General features: G+C 39.5%; 1 protein-coding gene across 7 annotated transcripts in view; it reads right to left on the bottom strand.

Annotated features, from left to right (window-relative positions):
- Positions 1 to 10,624: 10,624 nt before the first annotated feature.
- KLF12 (KLF transcription factor 12) overlaps positions 10,625 to 25,029 on the bottom strand; it is a 417,106-nt gene continuing 402,701 nt past the window's right edge. For 6 of the 7 annotated variants that reach the window (XM_084876486.1, XM_084876488.1, XM_084876490.1 and 3 more), the window contains one exon: positions 10,625 to 20,481. In XM_084876486.1, the coding sequence (XP_084732612.1) occupies positions 20,300 to 20,481 (182 nt within the window). In that variant the 3' untranslated portion in view covers positions 10,625 to 20,299. The remainder of the gene's footprint in view (positions 20,482 to 25,029) is intronic. The other variant, XM_084876489.1, reaches the window with a different exon arrangement.

Below are 25,029 nucleotides of genomic sequence, written 5' to 3'. Positions count from 1 at the left end.
TTCTTCCAGAATTATGTGTATTTTTAATCTGGGAAAGTCCAGGGCTTAATCACTCTTACGCTAAATAAAAAAAGATTATTGGTAAAAATCAGGAACCGATTTAAAACGAGAGAGATGGCAAGTTTTGCCAAATGTGTACCAACTTATTTCAATATTTGCTTTAACATCCATTGTCTTGAAGCAAGAAATGGCTTCTCACATTGCAAATAAAAGACCAGGTGTTTTAATTGGGCAAGCAGCAGCAGCAGCAACAACAACAACTACAAAATGGTGCCCTCTGCCTTCCTTAACCACAGAGGGGATACCTTTGTGCAAGTGTACCAGTAGTGAGTAGAAGGGAGTAGAGTAAGAGGAAAATGATCAGAACCTCAAATTTCAGATATAATATTTTACTTAAACGATCTGTCATCCTGTGAAGTCGCTGCTCCCATTTTACAATGAAGAACCTGAAAATCAGCAAGCCTGATTTATTTTTGCAAAACTCACACAGCTAGTGAGCAATGGGGTTGGTCTCAACGCCTCGGTTTGCCAGTTTAGTTTAATCCTGAGTTTTTCTCTACAATATGAACTTCTTTTATTTCTTTATTTTTTAAAAATATATTTTATTGGTTCTTTACAGAGAGGAAGAGAGTGGGATAGAGAGTTAGAAACATCGATGAGAGAGAAACACTGACCAGCTGCCTCCTGCACACACACCCCCCCCCCCCCCGGGGATGTGCCCGCAATCAAGGCACATGCCCTTGACTGGAATCGGACCCGGGACCTTTCAGTCCCTAGGCCAACGCTCTATCCACTGAGCAAAACCGGTTTCAGCTGAGCTTCTTTTATTTCTTCAGAAAAGATAAATAAAAATTTAAAAAAATTGTGGGCATGTGTGTTTTCTTTATTTATTGTACAATTTAACACATGTAACAGATGAGCTCATTAGCATGTAGTGGTCAAAACATAGGCTTGGTTCTAGCTCTCATAGTCATGTGACCTTTGACAAATTTGTTAAACTTCAACTTGAAGTTCAACTTTAAACTTGAATATCAGTTGCCTGATCTGTAAGATGGAATTATATCAATAGCAAGATCATTGAGCAGATAAAAATAATAATCATACAAAGCCCCAAGAATAGTGCTTGGGATATGAGAAATGCCCAATAGATGTTAACTGGGGTTTGCAAGTGCATTCTGTGCTCAGGGTTTTAGGTAGGTGCTCAGAAAGGATACAGAGTTGAGAAATATATGATTATCGTCCTTGAGGAAATTGGCCAGAAAATAGAACTTGCATTTAAATATGGTTTAGGGGTTTGTTTAATACAGAAAAGAAACATTTTGGGGTTTTGGATTTTGTACTCTGAATAAATGTGTTTTACATACCTAAAAAATTATTTTCTGTGGAATTTCTACAGCATAAAATTCATTCCATTGAATTTCAGCTCATTAATAGTATCCTACCAAACAACTTGTTCAAGGTAAAAAAAAAACACCACCTATCTCCTAAATGACAGGCATAGAGTGGTTTAGGAAGCTAAAAATAAATAAATAAATAAAAAGACTAAGTTAATGCATTCATAAATTCATAAATATGATTTTTACATAGAAGTATAAATACATACATCTATAAATATATAATATAAAGGTTTTTGTGATACAACATTTTTAATGTAAATATTCCCAGCAAGGCATTAATAAAGTTATTTGAAAAGTTATTTATCCTTTGTCACCTAGACCAGTTCTCAACCACACACCAGAGGGACATTCAGTTCTCCTAGAAGAAAAATCAGAAGTTTACAGGAAAAAAAAGTATGCCACAATTCTCTCAACCTATTTTTTAATTTCTTGTCTTCTTCCTATTTTCTTTTTTTTAAAAGTGGCATTTGATAGCAGTCTGCAGTCAAATAGCATACTGCACAGTTTCGATTTGTCCAGAACACTCAAATAAGAGAGATACCTTCAATAAAGCAATTTGTAGGACATTTATTTTCTAAATATTTTTCCATTTGGTAGATGGAATATCCACCTGGGTGTTCGACTGTGTAGACTCCAGTGCATGGATATGTAATTTAACCATGTCTCCTTCTTGACTGGGAGCATGCAGCTCAGTAACACATCCTTTACCTATTTGGCAGAATTTCCCAGGACAAAAGGATAAACTAAGTAAAGTTATTTTCCAGGACTCTTATCTCTCCTTCATGAACTTTTGCACACACCTCCCTTTACCCCTGCCCACTTCTATAACTCCCAACCTCTGCAAGTAACCACAACAACCACAGAAACAGCACAATCACAGGAGGGCAGTGTTTGCACTACCTTCGTTCCTCCTCTGAATTCAAAGCTGCTGTTCTCAATATATTTATAGATTCATACTAAGATCATATAGTTCATATGGTTCATGTTAAGGTGTGATAAGGCTACCACTTTTGCCCTTCCAGGCTTGTTGAGTAAGTGATAAGAAGCCTTAGGCAAACAAATGCAGTCTAATGTGTAATTTCAAACACCAAGTGAACAAATAGGGAATATATATATATATATATATATATATATATATATATATATATATATGAAGTGGGCTAGAAGGGGTATTGTTAGCTGACCCCAAAATAAAGAAGTTAGGACTCTGGGTATGCTTCAGGCGGGTATTGCCTCATACTTAGGTAGTTGTGATGTTCTTTGTCCCCACAATTAAAGCCGGCATTCACAAAGTGAAATGTTGTCTTTACTTTCACAGGGACACCGCTGGGCCCCAAACCCAACTCCAGGCAGTGATAACAATTAAAGGCCCTTTGCTTCGGATCTGATTGAGAACCGGGGCATTTCAAGGACAGTGTGTTCTGAATGAGGCAGAGGGACTGAGCCACCGTGTGCCGGTCTTTCACCCAAGTTCACAAAACGGACCGGTGGCCCCTGCTTCCTTGGGGAAGGGAACACAAGGTGCCAAGTGGCAGGAGCTGAGCCCTCTGTACGTTCTCTCCCTCCTGAGCAGCAAAGTGGGAAATTCCTGCCTTTCGGTGAACTTGAGAAGCCGGGAATGACCATAAAGCTCTTCCTAAGGTGACTTTGGGGCAGGCCCCACCCTGTATGCTGCATCTATGAAGTAATCGCGTGGACACCTCTCAACCCCCGCAAGGTGGTGTCACTGTCCCCATTAAGATTGGTGTCCTCAGGAGATGCACTTGCAAGCACCACTCTGCGGAGAACCGAATAACTGATAGAAAACCACTTCCATCGGGCCTTAAAGCGAATGCTCTTCCCCTGTGCTCACACCTTCAGGGCCTTCAACCTTCTGTAACAAAGACTTAGGCTGTAGCTTTACCATATAAAATTTTATCAAAAGTTTCTTTCTTAACCTCTGTCCTCAAAACACAGTTACAACTTTGAAAACAAAACAAAACAAGAAAACAAAACAAAACAAAACAAAACAAAAAAAACCCACCTAGCTCCTTTGGCACAAATGGAGAAGAATCTATTTCCAAGTTTGGTCGAAATTCTCTTTTCCCTCCTCATCTCGAAATCAACAATGCCACATCACACCCACTGTCAACATCATACTGGGGCCGCTCTCAGTTTTCCTTGTGCACATCAAAGGGGTCAGACTGTGCATTGACGCCCACAGGCCGATGGCATTTTCTTATGCTACAGGAATCGCTCACTGATAATCCATTCAAAAGGAGCAGGATTATAAGACATAAGATGGGAGAGTCCTCTTTAGCTGATAAGGAAGGGAAGAGGCGGCAAACACCGGTGCCTATGCCGAGCTTTATGGAGCAGTTGACCTTGAGACCCTGCTGTATGTAAAGATTAAACGGCAACTTCTGGCTAACAAATTTATAGAGTTTTACAAATACCTTGGCCTCACTGTCTGTACCTTTATCTGCTTCTGAACTTTATTGCTGCTCTGTGTCCAGTGATAAACACAGAATGCCAAGAGATTAAACAGGGAAAGAGAGTCAGAAGGCTGCCTTTGTCCTTTTTGGTGTCCTACAGGTTTTAAGAGAGAGGCACCGCTTCCACCAGTCGGACCACAGCCACCACTGCCCCTCGCCTCACACGGATGACAGGTCAGCCGATCAATAAAGGCAAATGCAAAGAGGAAGTAGCCCAAGTTATGGTGGGAAATAGCTAGGCGATGATTCCCAGTTTGTTGCACACACAGAAACTAAATAAATCCTTCATTGGATACATTCGGCACCCTGGCGAATAAATACGGTTACATGTCATAACCAAGAGACTTTTGTTTTGATTTTATGTAAGTCATAACCAAGGGACTCTTGTTTTGATTTTATGTAAGGGCAGCCACATCAGTGTAGGAGATGAATTTTTAAAAAAGGAAGTGCACAAATGTTTAGGCCCCATGTGGCCTGAATGATTCGAATATTACAGAATCCTTCACAAAAGACAGGAAACGACAATGTTGGAATGAAGTACATGAATATTGGAAGAAGAAAGAAAACATCAGTTAACAGCGTGAGGAGGTGGCCTGTTTCCACTTGCCCTGGATATGAGGAAGTATTGTGGAAACTCAGGCCTTGTTGCTCCTGAGGTCCCTAGTGTCACAGGGGGAGCTACTAAACCACGTAAATGCTACGACTTGAGGGAAAGCAACAGTTCAGACCAAAATATTAAGTTTCTAATCCCCAGTTCTCAGCAAGTGCTATAGTCAACAAATTTATTTTCACTTGAGGAAAACAATTTCTTTTTCTTTTTTTCTTTTGGTCTATTATTTAAAATTTATGTTTAAATTATAGTTGACATACAATATCATATTAGCTCCAGGTGTTCTAACATAGCAATTATACTTTTTTTTTTCTGATTTTAGTGAACTTTGTATACCAACTATCATTCTGAGTTTTAAAACTCTTTTCATCATGTAATATATATTTAAAACCCGATCAATAGCCAAATAATCAGATGAAAGCTATTTCTAAATAGACATTTATGTGAGTTATGGTATCAATTTAGGGTTTTACAAATGTGAAATGGCTTAAAGATTTTCTTAGGAAAGATGCAGAAGTATTAAAGTCACAGAAATAGAAAGACATTTTTAAAAAATTGTCATAAGACTTTGTGGATTGAAATAATGAAAAGTCAATCAGATGCTAAAGAACATAGGCACTGGCAGAATCTAAGCAGAAACTTTCAGGTAAATTGGCACCTTGTAATTTTAAAAATTACTCATATTCATAAAAGTCTATTTTCTAATGTTTGAAAAATGGAATTTCCTACTTTATCAAATGTATATAGATAAGACAGTTCCAGTGAAAGATTATGGAATACAATTTGATAATCCACCTACTGATCTTAATTTGACAGATGAAAAAAAAAATTATCAGTTTTTTCACTATGCTTTATCTAAGAAAGCATAACATCTATGTTTTTATATATTTTTAAAACCCGACCAATAGCCAAATAATCAGATGAGAGAGAGAATTTAAGAAATTGACTCACATGATTGAAGAGGCTTAGCGAGTTTAAAATCTGATGGGCTGACTGGAGACTCAGGGAAGACTTGCAGTTCAAGTCTAAAGGCAGTCTGCTGGCAGAATTCCTTCTTGCTCATAGAGGTCAGTCTTTGTTCTATTAGGCCTTTAGCTGATTGAAAGAGGTCCACACTATGGAGTGTAATCTGTTTTATTAAAAATCCACTAATTTAAATGTTAATCTCATCCATAAAACACATCATGAGTAATGTTTGACCAAACATCTGGCCACTGTGTCCCAGCCAAATTGACAACAAAATTAACCATCCTCATGGATAAGTTGGTCAGAGTGAGAAACAAGGACACCTGGATTTTCTTTTTTTATTTATTTTATTGTGTAAAGAATTACAAATACGTAGTAGTAAATATGTCTCCTTTTCTCTCCATTGACCTCTCCCTAGCCTCCTCTACTTCTGGCATATGCCCTCATAGGGCCTTCCTCCCCCACTCCATCCCAGAGTCTTGTGTCCATTGGTTATGCTTATATGCATGCATACAAGTCCTTCAGTTGATCTCTTACTTCCCCACCCTCTGCTTTCCCACTGTAGTTTGATAGTCTGTTCCATGCTTCTTTGCCTCTGTATCTACTTTTGTTCATCAGTTATAATGTTCTTTATATTCCACAAATGCGTGAGATCATGTGATATTAATCTTTCACTGATTGGCTTATTTTGCTTAGTGTAATGCTTTGCAATTCCATCCATGCTGTTGCAAATGGTAAAAAATCCTTCTTTTTTACAGAAGCTTAGTATTCCATTGCATAGATATACCACAGTTTTCTAATCCACTCATCTGCTGATGGGCATTTGGGCTGTTTCCAAATATTAGCTATTGTAAATTGTGCTGGTAGGAACATAGGGATATATATATCCTTTCTGATTGGTGTTTGTGATTTCTTGGGATATATTCCTAGAAGTGGGATCACTGGGTCAAATGGCAATTCAATTTTTAATATTTTGAGGAAACTCTATACTGTTTTCCACACTGGCTGCACCAGCAGTGAAGGAGGGTTCCTTTTTCTCGGCAACCTCCCCAGCACTTGTGGATTTCCCCTGGATGATGTTGGGCAGGGGAAAAGGAGAGAGGCAAGTCAACAAGAGGCTTTCAAACTTTAATTTTTACATTATGCTGCATTGTGTCACACACATGCCCATGTGTACCTAACTGAAATCTGCTCTTTGTCTTATTTTCCCTTCCCTTTCATTCCATTCTCTCATACTCTATAGTGTCCCATTCCATTCTTTATTTAGTTTTTGAAAATGTTCACTATTACCAACTAATTGGATTTATATGCCAGTAATGGGTCAATTTATAAGCAATGAATATGTAATTGGTATTACATATGTGGTAAGTCAAGTAGGAGGCTGGCAGGACAGGGAACAGAGAGCACAATTCAGACCTTGAAATGATCCATAAACCAAGGGAATGAGGAGATTGTGACAATTCCAGCAGCCCTGCCTCCCTTCCCCTAGTGCTGCACACACCCTCAAAGTTCACAGAAATCTTGGGGACAGCTTTGGTCTTTCATTGGGTACGGAACTAGGGATCTGATCATCTGCGTGTAATATGGATCTAAGGGGTCATGGAGGCCTTCTGATTTACTTGTGTTGCTAAAGCTATTTTCCCTACCTTTAAGCTTCTATAACACCTCAGTCAGTTCTGGTAGTGCCTATCCACTTATATTTTAATCTATAGAAACTCCATATTTATCTACTAATAGGCTATAATTTACTTTTGGTCAGAGATTATGTCTTACATACAATTTTTGTGTCTTATATCAAATACCTATACAGTGTAATGCAAATATGTGCTTTTTCTTATGTTATGTATGTAAAAGTTATTACTACTAACCTTAATAACATTGACTTGTTATTAGTGGCTGAATAAACTTTCTGAAATTTCCTAATCATTTCTCCATGTCTTAGACATTCCAAATATATAATTTAAATGCTTGCTTAAGATGCACAATGTAACATGTATCATGAAATAATCAACATCAATACCCATTGATATTGATTGTACAGATTCTTGCTGAACATAATAAAAAACGATGGCTCCAGATCAGTAATGAAAGGTGAAGTAGGTCTACAGACCCTAGTTCAGCAATGGAATGTGCTGGCCACACTAGTGTAAGTTTTAAGGACTCTGAAGGTGACTAATAATGTCAACCACATCTACCCCAACACCTGGTCTATGGTCAAGTTTAAAAGTTCAGAGGAGTCTGAGGCAGCAGCAAGATTACCCTAGAGATGCTGGAACTGACCTGAATATTTGGTACAGTCTGAAAGCTCTAAGGAACTGTAGACATCACAGTAGCTGATTACACAGACTTATCCTGCCTTATAATCCAAATAATGGATTGTAATGTGTACATGTAAACTGTAGCTATAGTAAGAGAAAAGGGGGCGTTGTGATGGCCCTAGTTGTATTTAAGCAATTCTGAGGTATTTCTTAGTAAACCTGTGTTTAACATACCTGCTGATGTCATCATGGCCTCATAAAATGAAGCTTCACACACACACACACACACACACACACACACACACACACACTTAAACAGTGAAACTATAAAAGAAAAAGATAATGTAGAAGTTGTTTCTGTACAAAGAAAATGTAATTTATTTTAGAAATAGACCATCACTCAAGTGCATGACTGTGTAGGTGTTCATTGGTGAATTTAGACTAAACAGGAAATGATGTAAATTATAATTATTACACTGCTGGGAGAGAAATATATTAAATCCAGATAGCACTAGGGCAAAGCACAAGGAACTCATTGTGTTGAAGAAAAGCATGCAACTTTGGTGGGAAGACAATGCACTGTATGGTATGAAAATCATCAGTGACCATTTGGGACTAAAATAATATTTTAGGGAGTGTAATTTTGTTCTAGCACTGAAATATTTTTTTTTCTGTTTGATAAAGCCCCAAGGTATTCTAATTTTAAATACATTGCTTTTTTCCATGCATTTAACTATTTCATGCTGTTGTTTTATAGTCGTTAACTTTGAGAAAGTAAGAAATAATGAAGCCATCAATGCTTAGATTAGAAATTTTAGATCTGGTGAAACATCCAGAGTAAAGGTGAGGATTGTAGAAGTAACAGAATTATCTAGCACCTAAATAATTCTACTAATTGTTGAAATATCCAAGAATCAATTGATAGAAGAAATATTGACAAATATTTACCTTGAGAGTAAAACAATGTTGTGGTCTATCTCATGGCATTTGTCTCTGGTCTATCTATCCTTAGGAAAAAAACCTCTTGTGATGAATTGAAAACACACATAAAAAACACACACACACAAAAAAAAAACCCCAAGCCTAGCCAGCATGGGTCAGTGGCTGAGCATAGATCTATGAGACAAATGAGCATAGACCTATGAGGTCATGGTTCGATTCTCAGTCAGAACACATGCCCATTGCAGGCTCAATTCCCAGTAGGAGGCAGCCCATCAATGATTCTCTCTCATCATTGATGTTTCTATCTCTCTCCCTCTCCCTTCCTCTCTGAAATAAATAAAAATATACTTAAACAAACAACAACACCACCACCACCCACCCAAAACAAAGCTAGAGAGCTGGTTTGGCTGCTTGCATGGTTTAAAGAGAACTCTCAGAAAATCAGGCCAAAGACATAAATCTAATGCCCACCTTACCATTTTGTTACAAAGTCTTATCCAAAATGAGGTAACTGAATGAATTAGGTTCCACCCTACAAGTTGTTACCATGCTTCACCAGAGTGTAGAACCGGATAGTTGACTGGTTCCTGCCTTAATGGGACATTTCTAAATTAGCAAAGCTAAAGTCTTCCCAAATAATTTAGTCAAAATGTGCTGATAGTTTATTGCCTTAATTTTCAAACAATCTTAGAATTTTGTAGTGAATTATTTCTGTTGTCCAGCTAATGCTCATAGCCATAAAGGGAAGCTCTCACTGGGAGAGAAAAATCACTCCCTTAGGACCCATTCGTAGAGCTCAAAGCAGCAGATTTGGGAAGTCAAAGCCACAGTGCACCGATCCTCCCAACTGATGCGGAAATGGTGTGCTCTGATGGGAATGCGGTGTGACCAGCAGCCTCTGGCTCTCACCACAGTGTCTTTGAGTGGAACAGAACATTTTCATCATTCATTTGGAAATAGATCTGACCAGTGATAAAGTTAGTCAAAACTGATTTCAATCTCTGACTCTTCTGTTATTAAACTGCACTGTGGTTTACGGAGTATGAAATGAAGGATAGTGCTTTGCTCGATTTATTTATATTTATTTGTACGTATACAATCAAAGGTATTTGTTGAAAATTCCTATGATACTTGTGGCCATTAACTGTCTCTTTCATCTTTGACCCTGCTCTCCACTTCCATTCTTTTTTCATCTCTTAACCCAGAGCCTGTTAGTGGACACCAATATTTGAACCAGGCTGGCTAAGACAGTGGCCTGAACTCAGTGCCTCTCTTTTTCATCTGTGAAATTAAAGAAATAGCAGAACATAACTCAAGATTTTTACAATGAAAATTGGGACACATATAACGCTTAAGAACACTTTCTGGAATCTAGGAAGAACTTAAATATTATGTTAGTTGTCATCTATCATGTATTGCCATTCTGTCATTGTTAGTGCTTACTACCCTATTCTTTGTTAGAATGCATTTTCTAGATCTTCAGTTGAAGAACTATCTATAGGAAGATACTCAGAGATTTTTAAGTGCTTATTTAGCAACTACTTAAAATTATACTCATTCATGGCCTTATTTTCAAAAGCCTCTACAAATCCAGTTTTCTTTATAATTTACAGAAATCACTTAGCCTGGGCATGTGCTCAATGGATAATTCTACATTTAAATGACACATGAAATCCAAATAATTATAACTAATGGAGATTCAATTTTAGTCCATGAAAAATGTATTTTTATACCACCTCATACTTCTGGACCTTTTTTAGTTTTACATTCACTAAAATATTGTTAGGAATCCCTCTTCAGGTGCTGGCTGTTATGAAATAAAAACCCAGTTCATTTTTTAATGTAGAGTCTATCTCGTTCTATGTTTTACATTACTAGAGAGAAATGGTCAGACTTTTCATAACAAAGGTTTCATTAGAATGGTTAATAAGTATGGTTTCAAAAGTGTCTGAGTCAGCCTTAGTAAAAATTAGGGAGTTTTGTTCCATACAAAATGCTTTATTTAACCTTCATGCCTTCATTCAGATAATTATACAAATGCATACAGTTAAAGGTTTAAACTCTATTTCAGTTCACAGCTCAATTCATAGGAAAGTTGAATACAGAAAAGCAATGCACCAACAGAATATGTCTGAGACACCATTAAAAACGATAACACTTGTTCATTTAAATCTCTGAGAATAGACTGGAATAATCATCCTCTGAGAGAATCTCATTAGGAGATTACATTATCATAGGGCCAAAAAAAAAATATCACCATTTTACAGTAAAAGGAAAAAAGCTCTGAGTATATTTACAATACATACACTATACATAAATACAAGAACAACACTTACATAATATTAATAAACTTATAACAGTCTGCCTAAACACTACAGAGTATATAAATGCAGAGAAAACTATTGGGAAATTAGATCTGTAGATAAGCTGGAGAAATAAATTCATTTGTAGTTAAAACTCTGAACGGAAAACCAAATGAAGATTTGAAAATGAACACACTTGCTTGCCAGCATCATTGGGGGTGTTTATCCTCTGGTGAGTAGGACCTCCCTGGGCACTCAAACTGGCTGGGGTTAGAGACCCAAGAGGCTTTTGTAAATTATACCCGACACGTCAATCAGATGCAGCACATCTATTCCACTTGCTGTTCAGGATTTTCATGCCTAGAACAACTGTTTTGTAGCTTAAAGGATGTTTTTTTGTTTTGTTTTGTTTTTTTTTACACAGATAGATCCTGTAATCCAATCACCATGTATAATGAGCTAAGTGTTTAGGAAAAGGAAAAAGATGCCTGCTGGATTTGGCCAAAGATGATATTTTTCTTTAATCCCACGTATTTTTTTTTTTCAAATACGACTGATTTATTCAAAAGAATATGACTCCCCCCATCCCCCCACACACCAAAAGCAACGTCTAGACTACTACTAATTATAACTAAGTCATTTTAAGTGGCAGGTGGGTATCTTAAAAGTGGTCTGTTCTCATCATTTAACAACACACAACGTTCTGAGTACATTCTTCTATGGACAAACGTGAATTTGCTGGTTTCTCTCTCTTTTTTTTTGTAAATGAACATGTTATGATACACATAATTGCATTATGATGCAGGATGACATAATACATAAGACGATGTTTTCAAGCTGGTTGTGTAAGTAGTTATCTCATTTCCACACAGAGTTGGTTTGCCATGTGATGCAATGTGTCCCACAGACATGAACAAAACAATACAGCCACCATTTTCGGGGGTGAGAGAGGGATGGTGATTTTTAAAAATGAACTTTCAAACACAACAAATTCTGGACAGACAAGTTGATAGGAAAGAGCCTTGAATATAGGCACCAGTGCCCCAGTTCAACAATACCCATCCAATGTAATAAAGTTTAAGGAACAAAATAGATACTATAGTCTGGATGTAATTACAAAATTCTGCTATGGGAAAACTAGAAGCACAAGTAGGGCAAAAGCATTTTCTATAATGTTTTATGCAGTATCTTTGGAGCATGAAATTAGCAGAAAGGAAAGACATTGATATGTCCTCAAATATCTTACTTTTTGATTACCTGGACACTTTTAGAAGTAGAGTTTGACCCAAATGCTACTCTTCCATTCACCCTCATTTCTCAACCAAAAAATCAATCTCATAAAAGTCTTGGTAAGCTTGCTTTGGAAAAAGCAAGATATAATAATTCACACACACATAGAGTCATTGGTTCTTGCTTTACACAAAGAGCAGACTCTCTTGTCTCAGCATTTTACATTTCTAGAGATGAAGTCTAGAATGAAAAAAGTACTATTTCCACCATTCATCTCTTTTCAACTCACTTAGAGGTGTGGTTTTGTTGTTGAGAAATTATTGCTTGTGAAACCCATTTAACTGGGAAGAGAGCCCCTCTCCGAGTGAGGTGTGCACACCAAACACTGGCTTTCAGCGCAGGAGGGAATTTGTTTATGCAGGTTTATCTCTTCTCTCAGACAAGTAATGGGGAGAAAGATCATAACTCAGGAGATTCATTTTCAGAAAAAGAAACACCACGAGAAATGACATTCTCTTAATGTTTTCTAAGACCATTAGTACTTCTATGAATCAATACTGTCAGAGACCTTGTGATACACAGAAAAGGAGGGGATTTCATTTCTCAAATGTTGGACAGCTTCTCACAAAAATTTCAATTAAACTAACAATACGATAAACAAATTATACCTAAGATTATGTAAGACATTCCCAGGCGGTGCTGTCAGGTGAGAAATCTGAAAAAGAATAGTCTGCATCTCTCCTTGCTCATCACCTGAATGTTTATGATTGCCACCCTATTAACAACTACTAGGAATGGGCTGTTATTAACAACTAGCTCCATGGAGGTCAACATCCCAAATGCCCCTTAAGCAGCCTCTCTCTAGCAGGGCTGTAGAGGTGGAAAGGCTTTTAGTAGATCTACAGAAATGCACAGAATGGTAAAAACCCACTCTGGCTAAAATGCTACAAAGTTGGGAAGAGTTTTGATGATTTTGGATCTTCAGGCCAAACATTTAGCAGAGTGGTGATAGGAGGATACTGACAAATCCAGGGAGACATCTGGTTATTGCAATCTGCATATAGTGACCCTTCAGGAGAAGATAGATTTCAAATATTCTGTTCCACTATCACAACATGTTATAGCATGTCCCTGTATCTTACTTGGAACATAGAATAACTATGCATTCATAATAAAAACTACTTAAGAGTTAGATATGGGAAGTTGGCTGCTGGGTGCACAGGTGCTGGGTGCTGTGATGGAAAGAACATGGGCTTCAGAGCCTGAGATAGGTCGCTTCACATCCCCATTTTGCCATTTGTGTTTTCTGTGTTTGAGGACCACACAGCCTCGCTCCGTGCCTCAGTTTACTATCCATAAAAATTGTACAGATGAGAGGGAATGTGTCTTAAAAATTAGCTAGTACAGGGCTTGGCACATAGTAAATTTTTAATAAAGAATAGCTGTTGTTGCCAAAACCGGTTTGGCTCAGGGGTAGAGCATCGGTCTGCGGACTGAAAGGTCCCAGGTTCCATTCAGGCCATGGGCATGTACCTTGGTTGCGGGCACATCCCCAGTAGCGGGTGTGCAAGAGGCAGCTGGTCGATGTTTCTCTCTCATCGACATTCTAGCTCTCTATCTCTCTCCCTTCCTCTGTGTAAAAAATCAATAAAATATATTAAAAAAAAAAAAAAGAATAGCTGTTGTTTCATAGCTTGCTGACCTTTTGACCTTTCACTTTCTGTTAGTACTTTCAGACAATTTCCAGGAAGTAGCCCAGTCAGAAGACTTGACTTCAGTAGGTTAAGGCTTTCCTTTGACACTTAATTGGTGATTTCCCACCTTCTCTGGGCTTCTTTCTTTCTCTCTGAAACTTGGAGGAGGAAGCAGTAGATGGCTTTCTAGGCCTGGGGTCTGGTTCTGGAGAATATCGGGCATCGGGTCGCCTTCAGTGTCTACAGCCCCCGTGTTTCATTACCGCCATGCTTTTTAAATTGCTCTTACCAAATGTTTGGCTCTAAAAGAGTATAATTTTACTGATAGCCCTCAATAGCTTGTTTGGGTGGATTTGTACTGAGATGGCAGGGCTGGAGAATTTCCAGGGCTCTTGTTTACCCATATAATTTCATTGTATATTTCCATTCATGACTCCACTTTTAGAAGTAAAATAATGATAGTTAAAGTTGTGAGGTTCTAAACGTAAATCTGGATATTTCCAGGACTGACTGCAAACCTTAGCTTACTTGATGTCAGTTATACCTCAGTAGACATTTTTGGGGATAGAAAATTGTGTCAATATTCATTTCAAAAATGGTTCTTTGATGAGAACAGAAAGTATGGAAAAGGGAAATAAAGATGGATTTGTGCATTTGATATTAGCAGATAAAGTAAGGCAAACAAATATCTCTAGTGTTTTGCTCTAAATAAATTGACTTTTGTTTTCAGTGCTTCCTAAGTTTGGGGCAAATCACAGTGAAGTTTTTATCTTAAAATTATAACTGCCATATGCTATAGTGTATGTTGAAGATAACTTTAATATTCAGGTTTGCATGCTGATGTTCTGTAAGACTGAATTAATGCCAACATAAACAAAATTGGGTATATTTGAGAAGACACACGAGAAATTTTTTGTGGGTATGTGAACAGATCCAAATTATTGTGTATATATATATGCATTTCCAAAATGTAGAAGAAAAACCCAGTCTGAAGAAGAATTATTGCTATGTAAAAGTATGTGAATATCTCATTGGTCATAATGTTTGACAGGCACTTTCAGCTTTTAACCACTTGGGAAAATGGGTATTAGCTTATTCCTATTGCCAGTATAGATTCATTTAACATGTGGCCATAACCCTAACACTTCATCTTGTCAAGATGTAGCTACTTTTAAAAGTATACCCTCTGGAATTAAGCAAGAATAAACACCAACACCTGTATAGTTTTCATTTTTATCAAGAACTACTTGGTTGAGGAGGAAGATAACTGAGGAAATAGAACAATGGCTAGCTGCTTCTCTTTAGCACAAGCAGGAAGCTATGCCGCTGTTTCCCCCTTTTCAGGTACAGACATTTTGAGTTTGGAATCAGTTGTTTGTGACTTAAAATAAGTTCAACATGTTTTAAACCATCCTGGCTGAATTGAGACAAGTGGCCACTCCATTTGTCAGAGCACAAGGGATGTGCTGTGAGAACGTGGAACAGAGTTCCCATGGCAATATCGCTAATTGTGTGTAAGATATACAAGGCATATCTGAACAAGTTTTCTTTTTTTTTTTATTGTGATGAAAACTAGAAGCTCTTTTCCCCAACATACTTCATCAAACTATTTACAACCCCTGTAAAATTTGTGTTTGAAAATACTTTTTCCACTATCACATATGTTACGAATACAGCAAAATATCTTCAACTCTATTTTTTTTTAAAGATGCAGTATCCTCAATTTCATTTTCTTATGAAAATCTGAATTTCTATTGCAATCGCACAGTATTTAGCACACTTAAAAGTACCAATGGACATGGGTTGCTAAACAGACATTACTCTATAATGAACCTGTGAAAATATAGCATTTAAAATTTTTTTATGTACACTTCTTAACTATAAAATGCAGGCAAAGTCATATATAGCATTGTAAGCTGATTCCCCACTAAGGTAAATAACTTACATTTGTAGACAGTATGGATTATTACAAATTCATTCTTTTAAAAAAAGTTTTCTGTTGAGACTTATGAGCCCACTGGCTGCTGCATATACAGGTGTGTATACGGGTCTGCATGTATCAGTGGTGCCTGTGCAGGTAAGTAGATGGCAGTGTGGGAAAAAGTAGAAATGTAATATGGAAGACATAACAGCAAACCTTGTTTTTAAACAAAACCAAATCAAAGCAAAAAATATATATATTTTTAAATGAGATACACCACCTCAGAATAACTGAAGAAAGAGATTTGGTCGGTGAAGTTGTAGAATACATTTACTCACAAAATCTATAGGCATTAGTAAAGAGCAAAATCTGAGACTGGATTATGGACTATGAGCATTAAGGCTTCCTGGGCCTATTATGATGCATAAAAGACATGTCATGTCCAGTCCCTCACATGAAGGTCATAACTCAATGTATCATGCATGCTGGTATTCTTAATACTGCTGAATTCTGTCCACCCTTATTATCAATGCTAAGTCACCTTCATAACAACATTCTGGCCACATTTCTAAGCAGTCATAACAACATAACAAAGGCGTATTAGTACATTTGAAGGCCTCACCTCACCAGGTTTATTCAATTGTTGCTTTGGTAAGTATAATAAATAAAGTACAGAATAGGAATACTGCATCTTTATCCATATACATATTGTCATTCTAATGAACTGATTCCATTAATGTAGAAATTATACTTAGGTTTGGAACACAAATGGCAATTCGAAGTTTAAAAAGGCTGTATAAAAATGAACACAGCTTTGTATGAGCTTTTCAACATGCCAACCATCCTGAGAATGGCCTTTCTAATCTAGAACTGGCATTGTAAACACTGTAGCTTTTTGTAAGATCTCCTCCTCCCCTAATAATCCTCTTCCTATTTCCCACTTAATCTATTAAGTGGGGGGGAAAAAAAGTGCTCTTTCCCCCCCAATGTGGTTTATGTTACTGTTACTCAACTGCTTTTTGGAAATGAATGTCTAATAGTGCTTTGTAAAAGTAATGCCAGGCAGTAGTATGATTTTTACGGTCAAGTCATGAGGAATTTCAGTCTAAATGCCATAAGAGAAAGTAAGTTATCCGGCAGGCTTCTCTGAGTCTGCACACAGTTGATAGGATGGGGCCAGAGGAGGATGGAGAAGTGTGAATCTCTTTCTGACAACCTAAGATCAGAACATGAAGAGGAAATCTATTTAAACCTCAAAGCCTGAATCTTAGCGCTTTTCACATCATGTGAACTCCCTTGAACTCAGTCTCCACAATGCAGAGAGATAGTCCGGTCCCCGGAGCTTCTCAGGCATCACTGTGGGTACCCGTGTGCGAGTTCCCAACCATGCACACATGTCCAGCTGCACACTGGCGGGACAGCTTCAAATTTCAGACCAAAGAACGCTTCTAGTGAGGGAACATCTGATGAATCCTTCGGATTCAACTTATTCTCTATTCATTATCTACTGTGCTTTTCAAAAGAGGCTAGAATAGACATAAAACTACATGGAGGGGGCTGTTCTTTCCCTAAAGATATTCCTACTTAAAAAGCCAGTTCCTTCTCTCCCAAACCACTTTCCTTTCCATGGGGGGAACATCTATGGAAAACTCAAGTAAGTTTCAGCCCTGGGATGAGAAACAGCAACTCATTCACTACTTGTGCTTGGATTCCTCCTTAGAAGTACAGACACGTCAGAGGGAGAATGGTGTTAACACTGTCGCGTTTTATCAGTGAGCTTACTGTCTCAGTTTGGTTCCCACTTTCAGAGGATGAGGAGGAAAATGCACTTTCCTGAATCTTTCCTATGTTCTTACAGAGGATCAGCTCATTTAGTTCTGGGCTAAATTTAAATCAAGCTGCCACTCAGGAAGCTCCCACCGCCTGTCAGTTTCATGAATTCTGAAAACCATTCCTACCTGTAACACTCTCAAGATATCTCTCAGCAGAGAGCAGGGCTGGCCTTCTCATGAGAGCAGGCAGAATGAAATGAAGCCCACATGGCACCTGAGTGATTCACCTACGACCTGCCGACTAGGTTTGGGACCAGCTGAGAGGATTCCCCACGTGTGCTCTTTGCTGCTGACCAATAACCAATGCTGGCATGCATCAAGCAGCCCTTTTCTATTCCACGTGGTCACAGGCAATGGGAAGTAGCAGTTGCATACAGTACAGATAAAAAACTTTCCAGTTGGTAAAAAAAAAAAAAAAAAAAAAAAAAAGATCCCAGTGCTTGGTGTGTACTAGATCGTGTAAGCTAAAGAAGCTATTTGTCAATAGAATCGCAGCCCTTGTTGGAGGGAAATTGCCTGGTGAATTTTTAAGATCTGGCAGAAAATGCAGAGCACATATTTCTAAAGACAGAATTTGACCTGAAAATCATTATGTTGTTGCTTGAACATTAAAAAATAATTCCTTTTAATACCATCCAACACAAAATTGTCTTTGTTTCAATGTCTATAATCCTTGCTTCATCAGAATAAGATTATCTGAATTAGAAGACAACCCTAAAAAAGGATAATTCTGCAACTGGACATTATTTCAGAATGTTCAAACATTGAAAAATGAGCTAGTAACATTGTGAGGTTAATTTGTGCAATTCCCCAAATCAAGTGCTTTTAATGAAAATATATTGCAAAAGCCTATATGCTGGCAACATCTGTATCTAAGCTATAAAAAATCTTAACAACAATAATAACTAAAAACCTCACCAAGCCCCCTTAGCCACATAAAGCTGAAAAAAAACCCCAGCTTTTTAGTGGGGTTTGGGGGGGGGGTATGATAATTTTTCTGAAAGAATGCTTGTTGGTAATATATTGCTTTGTTTACTGTATACTTTGCTAGAGGCCAAAAAGGCTCATAATTTTAGGGGGTTGACAGGACTGTAATTTCCTCTCACCCTCAGCACAGGACGAGTGGCTTCAACATCCCCAACAGATGCCAATGCAGAACCACCGGGCCCTGACACAGTGTAGGAAACTAAGTCTGTATAGAAAGAACCCATTGGAGAGTCGCGTATCCTTGGCTCTCCAAGTGAGGAAAGGAGCACCATGTCAGGCTTTCCTGGGGGGCGGGAGGTGGGGGCACACCCTCGCCACTGACTCTGTTCCAAGGAGAGCTGACCCATTAACCCAAGAGTTAATTCCCTGCTATGCCTCCCTGGCCTACTCACCAAATAGCCATTTACAAACAAGAGAAGGGGAGCATAATCTTTAATTGTGGTAGTCAACCTAGCAAGGACAACAAACAGCAGAAAGATTACCTCAGTGCTGGAAATGAAACCAAGACCTCTAAAATGCTGGGGTGTTTTTTACAATTCCCTTTAGTTAAGTATGAAAATTGGTAACGTGAGTCCTCAGTGAAGTTATTGTAGGAAAGTCCTTTTATTCGTTATTGCTTTTCTCCTCAAGAGGCGCATTATTTCCATCTCTGCTTTGTCTGATTTTTCATGTTCACTGACTTTGCCTGGGCGGCCCCACCTCTTCTTACCTTGGTGCCAGTGTGTCTAAGAAAGTTTCCGCCCCCCCCCCCCCCCTCCCCTGATTCCTTGTAATCAAATCCTAGGGGCAGGAAGAGATGATGCCTGGGTGACAGAACACTGCAATTTGAAGTGGGGCAGTAGTTTTTTTAGACAGGCTCTTCCTATTCAACCACAGAACAGCCCTGGGCCAGTCCATGCCAGGGCAGACCCTGGACCGGGCTCCGACCGAAATGTCGCCGCCCCTCTGCGCGGACAGATGAACAAAACAGAACCAAAACAAAACAAACAAAAAAAAACAAAACCAATCAACAACGAACACATGAAAGACTCAATGTTGGTTTTCTTCAGGGCATGGCATGATGACAAGGCGCGGGCGCTATCTAGCTGCAGCCATCGCTACTGCCAAGGGCCGCCTGAGTGCCCCCTTTATTTTCAGGGGATGGAACCTCTCCAACAGCTTCTTCTTGTCTACGTGGGTGCTGCTGGCCGGTAACAGATTGGACCGGGGTTCTGTCTCACTCAGACAGTAACTGAAATTCCTGTAAAAAGAGGTTAGGGGGTGGGATGGACGGGAGGATCATCCCCAGCGGGAAAGGTCGCCGCTCTCGCCATCCATCTGTGGCAGATGACCTTTAAAAGGGTCCATAACCAAATGAGTCTGGCAGCTCGGAAAGTGGACAAGCTACAAACACCATTCAGTGGCAGAGTACACAGCACGGACAACGGTGCCCGTCTCTCCAGCATCTGTGTCACCCATCATCTCCCAGGCCGGCGTGGAGACGGGTCTCGTGGAGTCGCGATGGGGGGTTACCTGCGGACCGAAAGGAGAAGTGTGTTCCTTCTCGTTCCTGCTCTGGTTTTCAGACCTCGTGTGGGATGGTGATATGCCCTTTTGCGTGAACACTGTGGAGGGGAGTCAGCCCTGCTGAACCGGGTGCCGCTAAGAGAGCCAGCTCTTACGCTCAGCTGGACGGGCGGCCTTCCTCACACCAGCATGTGCCTCCGGCGGTGCAGCGCCAAGTGGTCTGACCGGGAGAAGCTGCGGTCGCAGTCCGCGCACTTGAAGGGCTTCACGCCCGTGTGTTTGCGGTAATGCCTGGTCAGTTCATCCGAGCGAGCGAACTTCCAGGTGCAGCCCTCCCAGGTGCACTTGTAGGGCTTCTCCCCTGGAAGAGACAAAGGGACACACGCTTTGGTGCTCCATCACTTCTCTGCAGTAACCGAGCCAGGAGTGCTACCTCCTGGGACAGGGCTGTTTTCAGCGGATTTCCCATTTGGTAATGACCCCTCTGCCAGGAAACCTAACCATCCCGTCAGCAGGCTTGGGGTCAGAGAGAGGAGGGCGGGGGGTTCAATCTCTTCTCTCCTGCTGTGGCATCTGGCAAGTGAGTTAACACCTGCATCTTCCATTACACGTAAATGACTTTGCAGACAAAATATCAAAAAGGCACAGACTGAGGGCTACTGGATGGAACAGCCATGGACCACTGGTAGACTCAAATGGGATAGCAGAGCTGTCCCTTGATTGATGTGTCTCTACGGTTGAAACTCACAACAAGTCACAAAGGGTAATTAATTATGCTTTGTTTCAATACTCTAAAATGTGTCTATCACTTAGATGGGTTAAGTTCTTTTAGGAAAGTGTCCACTTATCAGTAACTGAAAAAAACATATATATCATTTCATTAAAATGGAAAGCATCCCCTCCAAATGCGGTATTCATAAGCACATATAGCCATGACTGGTTTGGCTCAGTGGATAGAGCCTTGGCATGTGGAATGAAAGGTCCCAGCTTCAATTCCGGTCAAGGGCATGCACCTTGGTTGCAGGCACATCCCCAGTAGGGGGTTGTGAAAGAGGCAGCTGATTGATGTTTCTCTCTCATCGACATTTCTAACTCTCTATCCCTCTCCCTTCCTCTCTGTAAAAAATCAATAAAATAAATATTTAAAAAGTACATATAATTCATAAACATCCACTTTTTGCATGTCTATTGGGAACAAATCTGAGATATCTTAACAGTGTAAAGTTTAAATTTTTCTCCCCCAGTGACTTGGGAAATAGAGCAAGCCCCCAGGAATCCTAGAATTGTTTCAGTGTAGAAACTTAGAGTAAAAAGCAGCCTGAAGAAGTATGTAATCTGACCAGGTCCCTCAGTCAACTTGGAAGGACAGTAAAATATGCAAAGGCTTTGCTGGGAAAAGATACACTATCTATTGTCCGAACGAGCTCCCAGGGGGAGCAGGACAATGGTTGACCCAGGTGTGCTTTTTCCTGGCTCTCATTCAGAATGGGAGCCCTGTCCCCACGCAACCCCACAAAGCTGATCTCTTCTTTGCCCCTTCCATCCCATAGCCCACAGCATGCTGCCAGCCACACATGGCCTCTGGGGGAAAGGGCCCCAGAAGGGAAGAAAACTACTTGTTGATATGCATGTAGAGAGCTCAGAATGAGTATTATGAACTCCACTTTCTCACTTTACAGATGAGAAAGCTGAGGCTCAGGATAGTAAAGTAACTTCCCCACAGCCAGTAAAAAGATGTGTTTGGCCCCAAATCTAGTGCTTTTCACTGTGCAGCAGTGGAATGGGTAATTCTTTTTTATTTATTATTATTATTAAACGTTTTTTTAAAATACATTTTTATTGATTTTTCACAGAGAGGAAGAGAGAGGGATAGAGAGTTAGAAACATCGTGAGAGAGAATCATCGATCAGCTGCCTCTTACACAACCCGTACTGGAAATGTGCCCGCAATCAAGGTACATGCCCTTGACCAGAATCGAACATGGGACCTTTCAGTCCGCAGGCCAACGCTCTAACCACCCAGCCAAATCGGTTTTGGCAGAATGGGTAATTCTTTCCTCATCTAAACTTCTTTACTTCTTCAGACAGTCAGTGTTACTTTCTTAGCTACTCTCAAATTACTCACTTCCTATTCCTATTAAATCACCCATCACAATAGAACATACTACAGATTTTGCTTAGATGTTGTTTAGATGACTTTCTCCTTTACCAGTTTCTGAATACATGGCCTCCTCTAGTTCAGGATCCTCAGAACCTAAAATAAGTACCAAGCAATTCTTGGGTGAATGAATAAAACTGCAACACATACACAGAGGCACACATACAAAAAACTATGAGTAATGGCTATCTGGGAAAACTAGATGGAACTGGACCCAACATTTTTCATTCAATTGTTGACTAAAAACTACCTATTAGCAAATGGCCCTTTCAGATGTAAGTGAATAGTTCAGACTAGTTAAATCTACAACAATTGATGTATTTAATTGTGGCCCAAAGAAACCTCCAGGTTACTCTAAAAGGGCTCTACTGACTGGATAAACCCTAAACCTCAAATTCAGACTCCATAGAAGACAAAAATTTCCTTTGCAGATGTCTATTGATCTGAATTTAACAGAATTAAAAAATAAAATAAAATCAGCAATCCCCTAACTTAAAAAATTAGAGGGTGTGTGTGTGTGTGTATTATATAGTATATCAATGGCAACTGTTGACATGCTTTTATTTACATATCATCCCTGTATGTTTTTGAAATTTACATCATGAACATGGGTTTTAGTAAATTTAGCTTGATAAAAATCATGTCTTCATTTTGGGGACACTGAGTTCAGGTAGCTGACTCTTGGTCACCAACAGGTATCTACTAGCTATCTCCTATGTTACGATGGAACCAGCCACTGAGAGTATAAGGCCTAAGAAGGGAAGGCTAAAGGATTTTTTTAATTGGGAAGAAGCATTTCTCAGTTGTGTGGCAAGAGGATGTGTGTGTCCAGCGTGGTGAGGAAGTGTCAGATGAGCATGTGTGGGATCGGACACGCTGCAGGACCCTCACGTGGCCATCCCAGGTCAGGTGAGGGGAGGAGGCTCCATAGCTGGATGGGCCTAGAAGGTCAGTAAGGGCAAAGAGAAGGAGACACTATCTGACACTTCATAGAAACTTTGCTGACCTTTGATGTAAGGGAACACTGTGCTTTTTGCAGGCTTCTGGATTCTGTGAATGTACTGAATTGGAGTATATGATACATATGGTTAGTTTGGGATGGGTGGGTGAGGAAATACTTTGGCTATAGGTTAATCACTCATTCTCAACTTAGGACCTCAGTTAAAATTCTAATAGTCCTCTCAGTAATAAGCACATAGTATTTCACTTCAAGTACTCCGATGTGAGAGTTCTTGGCAACAGAAAATGAGTGATTCTCTGAAAAGGCTCACCAGATTCAATCAGAGTTTAAAAACTATTTTCAGGATCTTTTTTGCTGATTAAAAAATGAAGGTCTTCGTTATGAGGGTGAGGGTAGGATGGAATAAGGTCAGGAATGTCTCTCTATACTTTACCTGGTAACTGAAAGAGCAGTGATTCTACACAGTGATGAAGCTCCCCTAGCTCCAACATTTTTCAGTACAATTTTGTTACAATGGCCATTGTGAATGATGACAAGTTACCCTTCTACTGAGCCTGGGAAGGAGAAGCTACGGAGGGAAGAATCAGAAAGCTGGAGCTTAGATGTTTGGCAATGTTTCTAAGACGGATGTTAGAAACAGGGGAGGAGCAGGGAAAGCAACAGGTCAGGGTACTGAACCAGGGAAACAGTAAAAATCTGAAAAGTACTTTGTGAGGTGGAATCAAGTGCAATATGTGATCATGAAAGACAAAGGTGGCCAAATGGGTGAAGGTGATCAAAAGGTACATCTTCTACTTATAAAATAAGTCATGGGGATGTAATGTATAGCATGGTGAATAATGTACAGCATAGTTAATAATAATACTGCATTGTATATCTGAAAGTTGCTAAGAGATTGTAAAAGTTCTCATCACAACAAAAATTGTACCTATGTGTGGTGATGGATATTAACTACACTTATGGGTGATCATTTTGTAACATACAAATATCAAACCATTATGTTGTATACCTAAAACCGGTATATGTTAATTATGTCTTAATAAAAAAAGAGATAAGGGAATAGACCTCAGAAATATAGGGGGCATATATTTCCCTAGTCATGAATAAAACCAATAAAAATAACATATGCTATATAATAAAAGCCTAATATGCTAAGTGTTCAACTATTAATTCAACTGGTCGCTATGATGCACACCAGGGGGCAGACACTCAAATTGGGAGATTAGCTTGCTGCTGGGGTCTGGCTGAGATGGGCCAGACACACCTTGGAGCCCTCCCATGGTCTCTCCCAACCCCGATCCTGTACCAGTGGGGTCCCTTGGCCTGGCCTGACCCTCTCGCAATCTGGGACCCCTTCAGGGATGTCAGAGAGCCAATTTCAGCTTGATTCCCACAGGCCAGGCTGAGGGACCCCACTGGTGCACGAATCCATGCACTGGGCCTCTAGTAAGCTTATAAATTACTAGGGACTAAGTGATTAATGAAGGCATATCATAAAGAATGTAAACCTCCACTATGAGGGGAGGAGGGAGAAAGTATGTAAAAAACCAGTAAACTCAGTTGTCTGAGTGATAAATAAGTTTTCCTTGAAAAAAAAATATATTTTATTGATTATTTACAGAGAGGAAGAGAGAGGGATAGAGAGTTAGAAACATCAATGAGAGAGAATCATCGATCAGCTGCCTCTCGCACATCCCCTACTGGGGATGTGCCTGCAACCAAGGTACATGCCCTTGACTGGAATTGAACCTGGGACCTTTCAGTCCGCAGTCCGATGCTCTATCCATTGAG

Source organism: Pipistrellus hanaki, assembly GCF_964339955.1.
Source record: "Pipistrellus hanaki genome assembly, chromosome: 3".
NCBI classification, from domain to species: domain Eukaryota; kingdom Metazoa; phylum Chordata; class Mammalia; order Chiroptera; family Vespertilionidae; genus Pipistrellus; species Pipistrellus hanaki.
This window is presented reverse-complemented; position numbering and strand designations above follow the sequence as displayed.